General features: G+C 45.3%; 1 protein-coding gene across 1 annotated transcript in view; it reads right to left on the reverse strand.

The window, feature by feature from the left end:
* Nucleotides 1-17,012, reverse strand: part of LOC137281972 (centrosomal protein of 63 kDa-like) — a 34,095-nt gene that overhangs the window by 12,781 nt on the left and 4,302 nt on the right. Inside the window, exons 4-11 of the mRNA XM_067813715.1 lie at nucleotides 16,847-16,942; nucleotides 16,283-16,426; nucleotides 11,319-11,432; nucleotides 10,847-10,981; nucleotides 10,451-10,570; nucleotides 9,520-9,665; nucleotides 9,266-9,352; nucleotides 2,817-2,928 (exon numbers count right to left, since the gene is read on the reverse strand). Coding sequence (XP_067669816.1) covers nucleotides 2,817-2,928; nucleotides 9,266-9,352; nucleotides 9,520-9,665; nucleotides 10,451-10,570; nucleotides 10,847-10,981; nucleotides 11,319-11,432; nucleotides 16,283-16,426; nucleotides 16,847-16,942 — 954 coding nt within the window. The remainder of the gene's footprint in view (nucleotides 1-2,816; nucleotides 2,929-9,265; nucleotides 9,353-9,519; nucleotides 9,666-10,450; nucleotides 10,571-10,846; nucleotides 10,982-11,318; nucleotides 11,433-16,282; nucleotides 16,427-16,846; nucleotides 16,943-17,012) is intronic.

Raw genomic sequence — 17,012 nt, forward strand, 5'->3', positions numbered from 1 at the left:
GATAGTTAAGTCCTACTGTAGACTGAGTTGACTTGTCTCATGAAGAACGTGTATGCCGTGAAGATACGTCATTCTTCGTCTCCAGATCGTCAATACTATTCATTACAAGCGTGTTGACATTTGAAGGAAGTCTATTTATAGCTGGCTGCCTGTCCGATCAGGAGCTGTCATTCACTGCTGCAAGCCTTGTGATAGGCAACACTGAGTCTGCTGTTAGAAGACCTCTATGCTGCCTGACGAAATCAAATGATGCTATAAACTGTTAATCTAGAGTGTAATCAACATCTTTCCAGCATTGAAGTCACCGACAACTTCCTGATACTGGAACAATAATACCACCTTCTGCGCAGGGCGCTGTCTCTCAAAGACCAATCAGATTGTAGATGTAACGTCATTGGCTTTCTTTGCATGGCGTTGTCTCTCATAGACCAATCAGATTGTAGATGTAACGTCGTCGGCTTTCTTTGCAGGGTTTTGCCTCTCGGGGACCAATCAGATTGTAGACGTGACGTCACCGGTGTAGCAGACAACTGATCATCGTGAAATCTTGTTCAAATGGTGATACCCTTGCTAGCATTTAGGCTTGTCCATAACCAAACTGTTTCGCAGTAGTTGAGACGAGGTGTTCGGATGTAAACTACTGATCCTTCTTCTGAGTGAAGCTGATAGGATCATTCACTCTTCCTCGTTTGCAGGATTGCTGAACTTGAGATGAGTCTCGTTAATGGCACTAATTGAGTCCGTCCGAAGAAGGTGTGTCTCGTAGAGGTGTTCAGAGCAAGCCGTGCTCTGATGGAGGGCTCCACATGGTGAAGAGGGAAGCGACGAGCGTGGAAGGGTGACAAAGGTTGTTGTTGAAACTTGGTTGCTAACTTGAATGCTGAAGACAACTTCACAGAAATCGTAGATATCGGAGTTATCACCAGAAACGTCAACGCATGCCTTCCTTCTTCATCCAATAAGTGTTGGGTTTGTTGGAGTCCCTGTCTAAGTAAACTTATCCTCAGTACTTTTCATTACACTCCACTACTGAGTCTAACGAAACCTTATGGGAGGTTGCGTCAGGTAACCTTTGAGATTGACCAATCAAAACACAGTTTACCAAATCACGAAAGTGGACATTCGCACATACCTTTCGAACTTTTTATTTCGAAAATGTTCGTACCCGAATGATTCCGAATGCTATTTAGCGTACGCTTGCTTCCAGGTGATGCACACGGTACACGTTATGACCGTGGCAACGGTGAGTAAACAGTCGCTAAAGTAGTGTTTTGGGCAATATTCAAGGATGTCATCTAGCGGAAATATTCGCTAATGGTAACCATGTCAACAGAAACACCAAAGCGTATATACTGCAGATCAAATAACTGTTGTATGCAGATTTTTGTTTGTGGAAAGATCTGTGTCAGTGACCTGAGTATTTTGAAAGTCCCTCCGATCTCTAAATAGTAGCAGTTGTCTGATTGGTTAAATCTATTCAACCGTCTCGTGTTTGATTGGACGGTCATTGGTCGCTCAAAGGTTACCTGACGCGACCTTCTACTAGGTTTTGTTAGACTCAGTGGTGGAGTGTAACAAAATACACTGAGACTAAGTTTACTTAGTTACTAAGTTTACTGGTTGGAGTCTTGGTTGGTAAGATTAAGGCGTCTGCATCGAACAGCTGTGTTGAGTGCAGCGAAAGCTGACTTGTAGTGATGTCTACTGCTCGAAGAGTAGCATGAACTGCGGCTCATCGTAGATATGTCGTTCCTGTAGAGGGACGATCTTGTTGTTGAAGTATGTTGATTCTGCCACGACTTCGTTGCAGACGACTTCGTCTTCAATAATGACGATGGTGATCTATACTTCTTAGGCTGCGATGATCCCGTTACGGATGAAGTACTCTTCTGTGGTCTTGGAGATGACTCGCTGGACCCAAGGTATAACCCCAGAGACACACCTGACTGATAACTGGAATGAAAATCAGTAGTTAATGAAAAGGCCGTTACCAGCAGCTAAATCACCCAATAAGACTTGCCTAACGAAGGTCGATGCTGCCTGTCCCTCGAACGCCTGTGAAAAGAACGAATTAATACAATAAATTCTGAAACAGATATATTCCTGCAAATTTCACAGCAAATAGGAAGAACATAGGGTTGACACGCCGCCGGGGACTAAGAGCGATGTTAAACGATGACAGTCGTAATTTACACTGTAAACTCGATTTCATCAACTGAGACTAAGTCTCAGTTCACTAAATACATGCTATATCAACACACAATAATCAGATATAAACAAATTGTGATACATACACATAAACCAAATACCACATATTACATAAATATAGTAAAAGGACTGCAACAGTTCAAAAACATATCGCCGTAGTGGAGACCCTAGGTAACTCCAGCCACCCTCGTCAGCCGATAAGGAGAGAGTTGTCTGAGAAGCATGGTCGGTCAGCAGACCAATTATGCGGGAAAGGGGAGGCTACTCGTGGGTGAGTGTATTTTTATGTTGGCTTCTTTTAGAAGGGAACTTCAAGGGATTTCATGTATTTCCACTACCTTCGCCAGGGAAAAGGTGACAAGCAATTCAGCTTGAGTCAGGATAAGGGAAAATTGAAGAAATACTATGTAAATTCTCAATACCTCTAATCTCTGAACTCAAGGAATACTCTCAGTACATCTAAATCCTAAACTCAAGGAATACTCTCATCTAAATCTAGAACTCTGGGAATACTCTCTGTACATCTAAATCCTGAACTCTAGAAATCCTCTCACTTCATCTAAATCCTGAACTCATACCTCCCCATTTAGCATGCTTCTGTAACAAACCTTCTCATCAAGCTTTTGTGCAATGCTGTCTCGTAGTTTGACGGAATTCTCAAGCTTGCTCTCCAAGATAGTCACCTCATCTCTCAGCTTCTTCTGGGCTCTCTTGTGAGATCTAGTTAATACAGTAAGTGACAGGGCTTGCAGTCAAGGCTACACCATCAGTTTATAAACATGTCAATCTGGAAAGTGTGTTAGGTATTATTGTATTGATAATTACATCAAAAAGTTTTGGAAGGCTTTTTCCATCAAATATTGGCATCTAAAGCGGAGGAGCAATCACATCATCTGTTTGAACCAGAGGTGTGTACTATGATTTGACAAACTCAGTCCAGTGAAAACCAAAGTCAGCGTAGAAGAGCCAATAAGCCATTTTACCTAACAACAACAAACGATTAAATGCTGGAATCCAAACAATTGTCCTGGACATCAGGTAGAACAACACGCCCAGTCAGCTATGTCCCTGCCCGGTCATACCAGTCTGACCACCTGGACATCAGGTAGAATGACACGCCCAGTCAGCTATGTCCCTGCCCGGTCATACCAGTCTGACCACCTGGACATCAGGTAGAATGACACGCCCAGTCAGCTATGTCCCTGCCCGGTCATACCAGTCTGACCACCTGGACATCAGGTAGAATGACACGCCCAGTCAGCTATGTCCCTGCCCGGTCATACCAGTCTGACCACCTGGACATCAGGTAGAATGACACGCCCAGTCAGCTATGTCCCTGCCCAATCATACCGGTCTGACCACTTGGCCATCAGGAAGAACGACACACCCAGTCAGCTATGTCCCTGCCTAATCATACCGGTCTGACCACTGCGTACAGTCAGCAATACTGGAAACCATTCTAACGAAAGTCCCCACTTGGTTGTAGGTCGAGGAACAAGATGCATGATAAACATAAAGCAAGAAGAAATGTTTTCAAGCCAAGGATTCGTATGAACCTAATTCGAACAAAGCTGTAGAGGTTGCAGATTCTTTGAATAGAGTCCTCCTTGGGGTACTTATAAGCATTTAAATGTTCTTTAAATTCTTGCGACAGTTGTAACTATATTTTTTCAATAAAAATATGTACAAAACAAAAAACATCATTTTTGTCTTGTGAGACCACCCCTACAGGGCCTCTGGCCCCGTGACAGTCAAGAGCAGGTAACTCTTCAGACTATAGCCTCCAGAAAAACACTTCCGTTCTGTTAGCAATACAGATGGAATGTGGGGAGGTGGGTGGCCGTACCCGAAGGAGGACTCTATTCAAAGAATCTGCAACCTCTACAGGTTTGTTCGATTCTTTTTCATAGAGATCCTCCTGGGGGTACTTATAAGCATAAGACAGACTCCTAAAGACTGATCTTAGGGAGAGGCATTCTGTCTGCTCATAAACCTGACATAAGATGATAACCTTTATTACGAACTGAAAGTAACAAGGAATCAAACTTACCTGGTCACGTGACCCTCTGTGCCTTGCGGCGGGTGTGCGGACCAGGGCCAGGCTAGTACACTACCATTCTACGAGAAAGCCGTAGGGTGCCTCTAAAAAATTGCCCCCCCCCCCCCTTTTTCCCCAAAAACGGGAGCCAGGACAGGCGACCGATATATTAAGTTCCATTCTCAGGCACCGGCCAACGTGCTAGGGAAGGACTCAGACAGTCTAGACCGGTAACGAAAAATACCACCACCATAATAGAGCACACCACCGGGATAAAAGATGGAAAGTATAAAGTAAGACACCACCACCAGTCTACTTATTGCAGCCACAATGTCAAATGAACTGACTGGCAAAACCGAGCACGCTTGCTTGACAGTCTGTCTAACTGGTAATGACGGATGAACGTGCTCGTTCGGCTCCAAATAGCCGCGGAGCAGATCTTCCCTATGGGCAAGGCAGACGTATATGCCTTAGACGCTGCCACAGCCCTAACTGAATGTGCTTTCAAACCCCCAGGGGGCGCACGACCTTTCGAGGTGTATCCCATACAAATGGCAGAGACAAGCCACCCAGATATGGTCTGCTTGTTTGCCGGAAGGCCAGAATTGCCACCACCATAACAGCAGAACAATTGATCATTCTTCCTAATGTCTTTTGTTCGTTTGATATAAGCCTTAAGGGTCTTACGGACATCTAAGATCTGAGCACATTGAAGAGAGGTACTGGGCAGTGAAGGCTGCGTGAAAGCAGGGAGCTCAATAGGCGCAGTTACGTGAAAGGTGCTGTCTCTCTTAGGACGGTAAGTATCTGGCAATCGAATGCTCACTCTGTCTTTGTGAAACACCATTAATTCAGGGTTGGCTGACATAGCGTGTATGTCGCCTACCTGCCTCCCAGAAGTTACCGCCACAAGAAAAGTAGTCTTCCATGTCAACAGGGACAGAGCCGACAGGTTGTGAAAAAGAGGACCGGACAGCCAATCAAGAATGACTGGTAAGTCCCACAGGGAACTAATCCGCCGGACAGACGGACGGATTCTGTCCACGCATGCAAGGAAGCACTGAACTAGAGGGTGCTGCCCCAATAATGCACCATCGACAGGAATGTGGAAGGAAGAGATTGCCGTGGAGTAGCCCCTAACTGTAGAAGCGGCCAGACCAGCTTCCAGTTTAGATTGTAGAAACTCCAACACAGATACTAGATCTGCAGAAAAGGGATTGAGAATCCCCCTGTCGACACACCAGCGCGCATAACAGGCCCATCTATCCTCATATTGAACGTTCGTCGAATCCCTCCGCGAAGCCAGAATTGTGTCTGCAACTGATGCAGGAACTCCTCTCGCATGGAGGCGACTCCGGACAGCAGCCAAGCCACCCACCGAATCCTGGGATTCGGGTGTGGCACTCCCCTCTGGGATAGTCAGTCGAAAGGGTAATAGTACAGGAGGCTGAGCCAGAAACCTGAGAATTACCGGAAACCAGCTTTGAGCCGACCAAAGCGGTGCCAGAAGCACAAGTAGTCGAGCCGGTTGTGCGGTCAGCTGCGAGAGGACTCGTGAGATCAGAGGAACTGGTGGGAACGCCCACAGCACTTTGTCTGTCCAATCGAGCAGAAAGGCGTCATTGGCTATCGCTCTCGGATCCGGTATCCTTGAGCAAAACACAGGAATCTGACTTGTCGCCCCAGAGGCAAACAGATCTACCTGGAACAACCCGAACAACTGGGAAATAATCCCGAATATCCCCTGATGCAGCATCCATTCGTGTGGGGCTAGTATACGTCTCGATAGCACATCTGTGCGAACGTTGTCTATGCCCGGGAGATATACGGGGAGCACCCAAATGTAGAAAAGGTCGCACCACAGCAGAAACTGCCACGCCTCCTGAAGGAGGGACGGAGACACTGTGCCGCCTTGCTTCAGGATATACGTCATAGTGGTCTGGTTGTCCATCTCTAGGCGAACCACTTGACCCCGCACTGACTCCATGAAGCTCTCGAACACCTGGCGGACTGCTCTCAATTCCAACACATTGATGTGTAGGGTGACTTCATCCTCGGCCCAACAGCCCGAGACTGATAGTTCGCCCAGGACGCCCCCCCCCAGCCTGTGAGGGAGGAGTCCATCTGAATTGAGAGGGAAGGCGTCGGCGTCTCTAAGGGGATCCCCCTGGACAGATTTCAGACTTCCGTCCACCACCGCAGGTGAGGAATCAGCCAAGCAGGAGTCTCGAGAACAATCTCGTACCTCTTCCAATGGGACTACAACTGGGCCAACGCATGTTGAATGGGTCGCATCCTCAACCTTGCACGCCAGACCACGTCCACTGTAGCCGCCATAGTCCCCAGCAAATGAAGCCAAATTCTTGCTGTGGCCCTGGGGGACTCGAGAAACTGAAGTGCAATTCTCTGAACTTTGACGATGCAGTCTGGGGCTAGGGAAACAATCCCCTGTGCCGTATTGAACCGTGCCCCCAAGAACACCAGATCCTGCATGGGGGTCAGGTCTGATTTCTTGAGATGGATGATCCAGTCGAGCTTCAACAGGCTGTCCATCACTTGCTGTGTGGCATCGTGTGACAACAGGAGCCCAAGGCCCCTCAAAAGCCAATCGTCCAGGTACGGATGACAACACCTGCCCCGTGACCTGGCTAGCTGAGCTGGAATCAACATAAGTTTGGTGAACACCCTGGGCGCCGTGGAGATGCCGAAGGGCAAAACCCAAAACTGATAACACTTCTCGTCGAACGAAAACCGAAGGTATTTCTTGAACTCGAAGTGTATCGGGACATGGAGGTAAGCGTCCTTGAGATCGATTGACGTGAGCCAATCCCCTGTCTCCACGGAAGAGATCACTGGCCGCAGTGTCTCCATCCTGAAGGACGGAACCTCTATGAGCTTGTTCAGCCCCTTGAGATTCAAGATACGTCTGAACCCTCCGTCCTTCTTGGTCACAAGGAAGTACGTAGAATAAAACCTGTCTTCTTGCTGATCTTCCGGAACCACCTCGATGGCTGCTTTGTTCAGTAACGACTGGACCTCGGCACGGAAGACCTCTGCTTTTTCCCGGGAGAACGGCACTGGCGTGTGTCGAATCCCTGAGAAGCGTGGAGTGTCTCGCTTCCACTGTGGCATATGGTCATCCCTGACTGTGGACAGGACCCAGGGATTTGAAGTGGCTGCCTGCCATTCCGAAAGGAATAGTGACAGCCTGCCGCCTACAGGGACTTCTGGTGCAAGGTAATGTATCCCCACATTCAGCAGTTCTCCGCCTGCTTGTGCGAGGGACACTAAAGGCTCTGGACAAATGTTTAATGGGAAGCCGGGGCAGGCTTCCCTTTGCCCTGAAAAGGCTGCTGTTGCTGTGACTGCTGCAACTCAGGCCCCTTGCCTTTGCCTTTCGCCCTCTTGCTTTGTTTGTGCTGCAGTGGAGCACTTTCCTTCGCCGGCGCCAAAGGGTAAGCCGAAGCAAGAGTGGGAGGCCGTTGGCGAGACGATGAGGGTTGCTCCAACAAGGGCTTAGAGTCCTTGAAAGTGCTAACAGCCTCCCGCACAACCTGCAGTGCCCCAGGGAAGAGGGAAGATCCCAACCTGTAGGGCACTGCTAGGAGTGCCTGCTGGGTAGCGGGAGAGTACCTGGCTACGGACAACCATAGCCGACACAACCCCATGACAGCCCCCATCATCTGGCTGGCACAGCACCTAATGCTGTCCCATGCCAGATGAGAGTGCACATCCGTAAGCTGCCGGCCCAAAACTGCCGACGACTCTCCGTCCAACAGCTGCCCCTGCAAAGCAGAAAGAGAAGCTGAATGAACCACAACTCTGAGCTGCTGGGCCGCATACCTATACGATTCCTCGAAGGAACGATAGGCAGACCTCAGCGCTGGAGCTGCCGTGGAGAAGGGCGGCAGCCGCCGGCCCTGCCTGGCCGAGGCCAAGGAAGAGGAGGAGGACCCCCCAGGGTGACCGAGGCGTACACACACTCGTCCACCACCGGCGGTTCGAACAGTGAATCCCCTCCTCCTCCATATCTATCTCCTCACTCTCCTCGGAAAGGGAACTCTCACCGTAAAGCGAGCCTGCCGAGGGCGTTTCCGAGACGGAACACGAAGGAACAGAAGGACTGAGAAGGGTCGAGACACTAGGTTCGCCCAATGAATATCGGGCGTCAAGTTCCTTTCGGAAACCCGACAGCGCCGAATCTATCATTGATTCGACCGAGGACATCTGCTGCTGAAACAAGGCATTAATGGAATCAACAGAAATTAATGGTGTTTGAGAAGCAGGGGTTGTTGCAGAGAATAACGTGGCAGGAGAAGGGGAAGGGTCCCTAGACACCCTGGCCTTCTTAGCCGACCCCTCCAAAGAGGAAGCTGTGCTTGTCTTTTTGTGTGAATGCTTGGACGGAGGGTCCTGAGCCCAAATATGAGCTAAGTGCCACTTCACCATAATTTACGACAAATTTATTCAAATTGCAGTAAATATGGAAATGATATTAATAAAATATATGAAACAGTATAGCTGAACAACGCTTACTTTAAAAAGACTGCCATAGAAAGTTAAAAGTTTTGGCGGGAAAAAAGCTTGCCTTCCACCATTATGCCAACCACGTGGCTACCAACAGGGACAGCAAAAAAGTTACAACATTTTGACAAGTAAACTGTAAAAAATGATTCCTAAAGCACCCATGCGTCTAATAAAGAAACCATACAAACAGTTTGAGTCTCTGAGTTACTCATCTTAGTACTTGTCAAGAATTTAAGGAACATTTAAATGCTTAGAAGTACCCCAAGGAGGATCTCTATGAAAAAGAATTCGTATGTTCTCAGAGTTAGGTCCTTTGTAGTCCTGTATTTACATATCCTTCAGGTCTATATAGTTCAAATTCCTTGGAAAATTGAAGTGGTGAGCACTCATGGACAATTTTGGCCCATAAAGTAAAGATTGCAGTCAGAAGATTTTTCTTGTCCTCTGCGCTAGTTGGAACTCTCAAGTCTCTCTGAAGATATATCTTCCTACCTGCAATCCTCTTTAGCCTCGTTGAGTGATTGACGTAACAGCATCACTTGTTCTGCCTCCTCTTGACGAGCACTGTCACCAAGGTTTCTGAAAAATATAGTCAGACTATAACTCACAAAATTTCGCAAACATGGCTGCCACATAATACAAACATAGCTGCCTCTAGAAACTCAATGTTCACCAACATGGCTGACATGTAACTGAAAGAAATTCCTGAAGTTACATGTTCCAACATGAATGATTTGGTGACCTACTTGATAATATCGTCTTTGGCTGACAGAGATTGTTCCAACAATGAGACCTCTTGGCTGTACTGCTGGGCGTCCTCGTTTGCCGCACGGAGGAGGTCTTCTCGGGACTGCACCTCCAGCTCAACCTGCTGTTTCTCCCCTTCCAGCCGCTGGAGCAAACATCACAATCTGAACAAATCTCAGTGACGAGTATGTATACAACTATACTGATTACTGATCTGCATCTATCTTAACTTGAAACAGCATGTTCATTTGATATTCTCATGCAGAGCTTACCAGACGAAACTGAATTTGAGCATTTTGTGGCTGAAGTCATGGACTGCTAATTATAAAGTCCATTCAGACTAAATATTTGTTCCTCACAATACAAGTCAAAGTATTTGTTTGGTGGTCAATAAACCAATAATTTTAAGTGGAACCCTAAGTGACTGGATCCTGATTATTCAGAAGCTATGTGTAACAGGAACCTTTCTTACACAAAGAAAAAACTTAAATAGGGACCAAAGCACAGATTCCATATCTGATTAAAACTCTATGTTCTCTGTGAGACAAGTAACTGTTATGTAGTCTTATCTTCATGTTCTCTGTGAGACAAGTAACTGTTATGTAGTCTTATCTTCATATACAGTATCAGTAAGAAGACATTGGAAAATATATTAACCCAAGACAGCTTATTTAGAGGTGAATTGAGGAAGGGAGCTAACTCTGCTCAGGAAACCAAGTTATCCTCATATCTACCATTATTTTACATGAAAACATTTTTTTCAAATCAAAGTGTCTAGGGGACAGGGTGCTACTGCATACTGTCTTTACAGGGGAACTATTTTCCTTCATATTTTGATTATCATTCATATTTTATACATGTGCCAGCTAGGATCTGATTACGCTAGGTCCAGTTCGGGGTACACAGAAGTTTTGCCTGTAAAACTCTTACTCTGATGCTGGTATTTGCTTTCTTCAGATCATCCAGCAGTTTCTCATTGTCGTTCATTGCACGTTTGTGGGCATTCATAGCCTCGCTCAGTGATGCCTTCAACTTCCGTATCTTTTCTTCCTGTTTAAAAAGAAGCGAGTAAGTGAGTGAATATTTACAGTGTTTACAGTAATATCCAGGCAGTGTTACTGGACTACCTACCTGTGTGGTGATGACTTTCTACCTGTGTGGTGATGACTTTCTACCTGTGTGGTGATGACTTTCTACCTGTGTGGTGATGACTTTCTACCTGTGTGGTGATGCCTACCTACCTGTGTGGTGATGCCTATCTACCTGTGGTGACGACAACCTGTGTAGTAATGGTGTATATCTACATGTGTGGTGACAACTACCTACCTGCGTGGTGATGATGTCACCCTGTCTCTCTGCCTGTCCCTCCAGCTGGGTGATGGTTGTCTTCAGGTTGAGCTCGGTGTTGTCCTGGAGTTGTCGGCGCCGGTCGATCTGCGATTGATAGGTCTGAGACTGTTGCTGAAACATTGTCCAAAACTTCTTCAAATACCTTTCACTTAATAAATAGCAAACAGCTGATCTCCATCTTCAACTTTACTAGTCACCATGAAGGAAAGATCCAAACAAAATTGACTCCTAGCCATTTTATATGAGATTCAGTTATGGAACCAATGAACACATGACCTTTGAGTGAGTGATTAAGTTTAGTCTTATGCTGCTGTAAGCAATATTCCAGCCATTTGGCGGCAGTCTGTAAACAACTGAGTCTGGATCACATTCATCCAGCTTGCACCCATCCCATTTCTAGTAAATACAATAGTTTAAATGTAAACACATCCCCAAACATCTATCATACCTGTACAAATTCACACTTCTCTGCCAGCGCCCTTTTCTGAGCTTCTACTGTGTCCAGTTGTTTCTTCAACACTTTTCGCTGCTGCTCGCTGTCTTGCAGCCTCTCACGATACTCCTACAGCAATCGCATACACAAAAATGTAATTTTCTGAATAAAATTTATATTTTATACTTATCCTGACTCATGCTTATTTGCTTATCTCCTCCCTCTATGCAAAGATTGTAGAACACTTGATATCCCTTGAAGTTCCCTTCTTTTGAAGCGGACATACAATCACATTCACCCACAGGAAGCTTCCCCGTTTCCCGCCACATCGGTCACATGACCAGCCCTTCCATAAGCCTGACATGAGAATTGCAGAGAATCCAAAGTGTCTGATTGGGGTGGTAAGGAGGGCTTGACGTTGCGAGTCAGAATAAGCAAAAAATATCAATTTTATTTGGAAAATTACATAATTTTCCTTATCCTGACTCATGCTTATTTGCTTACAGAATCTGACAGAATTGGCAGTGGGTCAGACCATGATGAATTCTGTTTGTTGTCGTATAAGTACGCACAGTACTCTTACTTCCATTTCTGGAAATGTAACGCCTTCATCTTTGAAACCAGGGGTTCACATCCAGTCAAACTTCTCTTCTTGTGAAGAGATTGCTGAGTGGAACGTGATGATATATAGATCAGTTAGTGTCAAAATTCCTATCAAGACAAGTTGCGATCCTTCACTTGTACAAGTATTTTCATTATAAGAACTGGGTCATAATCACTCATGCTAGTCTGTTCGAGACGTGTGCATGAACTCCCAACCACTTTACAGTGCAGAGCGTCTTGGAGCGTCTAGATTCTAGCTGTCTATAGCAACTCTTTCTTCATGATGTCCTCATCAGAGATTTGCGACCCTTCTTCATGTACAAGCAACTCCTTTACAAGTACAGGGTCATCATCATTCTTGATGAAAAGGTGAGAGTGAAACTCAATGCCTTAGTGGAACCTTTAGTTGTTGCGGTACAACAAGTGTCCCAAACTGGTGAATGCCAGTGACGTGGTGATGTCTCATAGGTAGTTGTTGGCAAACACTGTGGATGATCTCCAAAAGCAGCCCTCCATTATTGTTGTAAAGGAGCTACTTCCATGTAGAGCAGGTGTCAACGCCAAGGCTCTTACGTCATGTGGATTGGAGGCCCCCAGTATAACGGTAGTTGTCTCATTAGATAGTGGGATGAATAGGTGCTTGAACATTTGTCTCCTTGACTTGGTTCACTGAGGCTGTATTTACAATGCACTGTCTGGGTATACTGGTAAAGCCTGTGTATCATGTGCCCAAGGACTGTCAATAATGCTGGAATGTGGAACTGTCATACAAGTTGACCAGGCAGTTGATTTTTGGTGATAAAATTCCATCACAGTCCTTGGTGCGCAGTCTCACAATCATTGGTGTTGAATCATTTAGAATTGAAGTTGTATTTCTGACATCCGTGCAGCTGTGGCAAGTTGAAAAGGTCTTGTCTGTGTCAACAGTTTGAAGGATGTCAGATCTAGAGGCTCATAAGTGTCACTGGTGAGATGTTGAAGTACAACATTCAAGTTCCAAGCTAGTGCTTTAAATCTGCGTTACTGGTCTTCCAGCGTGAAGAGCATAGAAGAGCGAGTAAAACCGGCACTTTGGTCATCTTGACCCCAAATCTCCTGGTGATGACATAGCTGAGTGCCACTAAGTAGGTCGATAGTGTAGAATCTTTAAGTCCTGTAGTATGCCTTAGGTGACATAAGTAGTCTGCTACTTGAGGATGTGTGGCTTACGTTGCAGTGATGTCCTTGGTGTATGTCTTAAATCGCATTCATTTACCACTGTCCTAGGTGCGAGTAGAACTACGTAGAGCTAAGGTGACTGTCTTCGCTATCTTAGCAGAGTATCTTTGATGTGTCAAGCAGGCTTTGGATATGATCCAAACATGTAGTTGGAACGATATCTGAGTGTTTGTTTGGTGTGTGGATGGATGAGTAGGTTTCTCCATTCTGAGAGTCTTGTAGCATTGACGTCTATTTTCTCTTACCGATGACTTTTGGTAGTACGACCCAAGGCAAGAACGTGTAAACATTCCTTCCTTCCCATGAGATGCTGACAGTGACTGCTGCCTATGCACACGGATCCGGTACTGGAGATATGAATGTTGGTTCCTGGTGGCAAATAAATCTATTTGTGGTGATCCGAATATCTGACTGATGAGTCGAAACGCCTCCTGATGTATCCACTCTGTCGGTGATGGTTGTAAAAAAAATGATATAACGTCTGCCAAGATGTTGTATGCACCTGGGATGTGGCATGCCTTTAAGTAGAGATTCAAGTCATCAATGATGTCGAAGAGATGAAAGATTAGCTGTAACAGCCTGAGATCATGTTTACCCTTGCCTATTTATGTAGGACGCTAGTGCGGAGTTGTTGGTGTGGACCATCAGTAGTCCGTTCTTTATTTGTCAGTGCGGTCGATCAGTGTTGTACTGCATTGATCACAACTTTCATCTCCAGGTGGTTGACATGCAGAGTGCATTCGTTGTTTGCGAAAATTCCTGATGCAACCTAGTTTTCCAGGTGGGCGCCTCAACCTAGTATAGACGCATCTACGTAGAGATGACAGATCAGCTCTGTTAAACAAGTTTCTGCAACGTTGTAATGGGTGTAGTTGTAGTCTTTCCCTTCAGGCCAAATGCTGCGCTGAAGTGAGTAGACTGAGAAGACACTGCCACTGTCGTAGTGGTAATGGAGAGAGTAGAACTTGCAGCATCATGGCTTGAATCATGTCTCAACTCTTTTGTGTTGCGAAGATTTTTAATGAAAGATATAATCTCTGAGTCCAAGAAGACCACTTCCTTTTCCCTCTGATGTAAGCCAGCGACTCTCCGAGTCATCTCTGTTCTTCCGTGAATATATTCGCAAGTGGTCCAAAAGGGTTCGCTGAATGTCGTCCCGGCGCTGAATGTCTGCATTCCTGCATGCATCCCTGGGTGGTTGTCATTCCATGAATGACTTCATGCTGGTCTGCGTGTGGAGACCACATCCAACGCAGATGATGAATGATGACGACGTCTGTGATGATTGGGGGATGCTGTCGGTGAATCCTTGAAACTGTAGCAGGATACATGTGTGTGCACTCTTCTTGAAGGTTCTAAACTGTGTCAAGATGACACAGCTGATGGTGAAGATCTTTGTCAGCAGGAGCATTCACACAGTGCATTGTCTAAACTGTGTGGAGATGATACAGTTGATGGTGAAGATCTTGGCACCTTCTTCATTCAACAGACCTTTCGCACAGTTGATAGTGAAGATCTTTGCACCTTCTTCATTCAACAGACCTTTCGCACAGTTGATGGTGAAGATCTTTGCAACTTCTTCATTCAACAGACCTTTCGCACAGTTGACGGTGAAGATCTTTGCACCTTCTTCATTCAACAGACCTTTCGCACAGTTGATGGTGAAGATCTTTGCACCTTCTTCATTCAACAGACCTTTCGCACAGTTGACGGTGAAGATCTTTGCACCTTCTTCATTCAACAGCTGCGAAAGGTCTGTTGAATGAAGAAGGTGCAAAGATCTTTGCACCTTCTTCATTCAACAGACCTTTCGCAGCTGTTGAATCATCATATAAGGTGACTGTAATAGTTGTTGATGAATGACTATGTCCAAATGCTACAGCGACTGCAGATTCGCAAAAGCATCCGACATGTCGGTGTCTGCATTGAAAGTAGACTCTCTGGAGGTAGGAGTGTTGTTGTAGATGTAGATGCTAAAGGTCTAGTAGATGCTGCATGTTGCGCTGATTCCCTGAAGCCCAGTACCTCAGGTAGTAGGAGTTGAAATTCATCGCCATACACAATAAACCTGAATATCAACAGTAGTTAGCACATGGCTACCAGTCACAATAAGAATCAAATTGCCAGACATGACTTGAGAAAGCCTATGTACAAATCTTTAGCACATATTTGAACAGTAAACTAAAATGAGAAAAAAACACATTCTTACCAAGTTCACAGTGAACACTGGAAGAACAAACAACAGTGCAACAACATAAACAATACATAAATTAATCCACAATTTCATATCATAATGATAATTAATACACACCAAAGCTGTATACCACTAAATTTTGTGTAAAGGACCGGAATATAAAAGGATATTAAACGCCCTATAGAGACTCAAGTTGACTCCAACCATCTTGTTGGGCGATGGAGGAGAGAGTGACAAACAGGGCTGGTCATGTGACAGATGTGTCGGGAAACAGGAAGGCTTTCTCTGGGTGAATGTGAATGTATATCCACTTCAAAAGAAGGGAACTGAGAAATGACAGAAAATGAGCTGGCTATCTTTTTAATATTTTACTTACTTGTCAGCACATAAAATATAAGTTGCTTTTCACATTTGGTTTCATATTTTTGAAGTCAGTGGACTTCAACAAAAAGCTACCTTACGAGTAGTAGCGGCTATTATGAGTAGCCACACATACACATGGATGCAAATTGTCATGAATTAAATATTATTGCGACTTAAAACCCCATTTCAACATACCTCACATATATGTTTGTGGGGTTTTCTTCATGTGAGAATGTTACCATGGTTGTTGTAAGAAGTGACAAATGGGATTGGGTGGTCAGGCTTGCTGACTTGGTTGACACGTTACTGGATCCCAAATACACAGATAGATGCTCATGCTGTTGATCACTGGACTGTCTGGTCCAGACTCGATTATTTACAGACCGCCACCATATAGCTGGAATATTGCTGAGTGCGGCGTAAAACTAAACTCACTCACTCTTCATGTGAGTGAACAACTCCAACACACAAAAAGCAAGTGAAATCTTTCAGATATGGAGGTAGTATGACCCGTTTTAACGTCAAACTCATTCTAGGCACCAAAAGGTTGCTTTTGTCAACAGCAGTCTACAGTGTCACTGATGTACCAGCATGCTCATACCTCTATCTTATCTCGCAGTCGTTTCATCTCAGTCTTGCTACCCTCAATCTCACTGGTGGTCTCGGCCTTGAGACGGTGAGCCTCCTTCGTGTGGCGGGTGTGCTTCTTGTGGAGCTTCTCGTACTCCCGCTTCATTCTCTGTACCTGAGACCGATATGTGATTGTAAACAGTGGATCATGTAACAGAAATCAAACACCAGTGACTGCAGGGACAGACGCTTTAGCATAAACAATGGATCAGATGACCATCAACCCTGAATAGAGACTTGCATGGTCAAACATACACAAATACTTTAAGATAAAAACTGGCTGCCAGATTGGAATGTGTCAATACACAATCTGCTGCTGTTGCCCCTGCAGTTCGCATCTGTAATTATCTCATGTATTTCATTTATTGCTAAACATTGCCAAAACTGAAATGTTATAAGTAAAAGATTCTAACACCAAAGACCAAACCTCAAATATACCATGACACCTCTTAAATGAAACACTGGGCAAGACCAAGGGTTTGAACATGACAGTACAGAGATATAACACATGTATGTGGGATAACTGTAATTGTACCTCGCTGCTGAGTTGAACAACCTGCGCCTCGTACTGCTGAACAACCTCGTCCCGAGTCCGGCTTGCCTGCATCAGCTGTGACTTCATGTCCTCAAACTATAACAGATTAAACACCAACATTGATGCTGACAAACTTATATGGACATGTTTGAGTGAGTGAGTGTCT

This window comes from Haliotis asinina, chromosome 4, assembly GCF_037392515.1.
Source record: "Haliotis asinina isolate JCU_RB_2024 chromosome 4, JCU_Hal_asi_v2, whole genome shotgun sequence".
NCBI lineage: Eukaryota > Metazoa > Mollusca > Gastropoda > Lepetellida > Haliotidae > Haliotis > Haliotis asinina.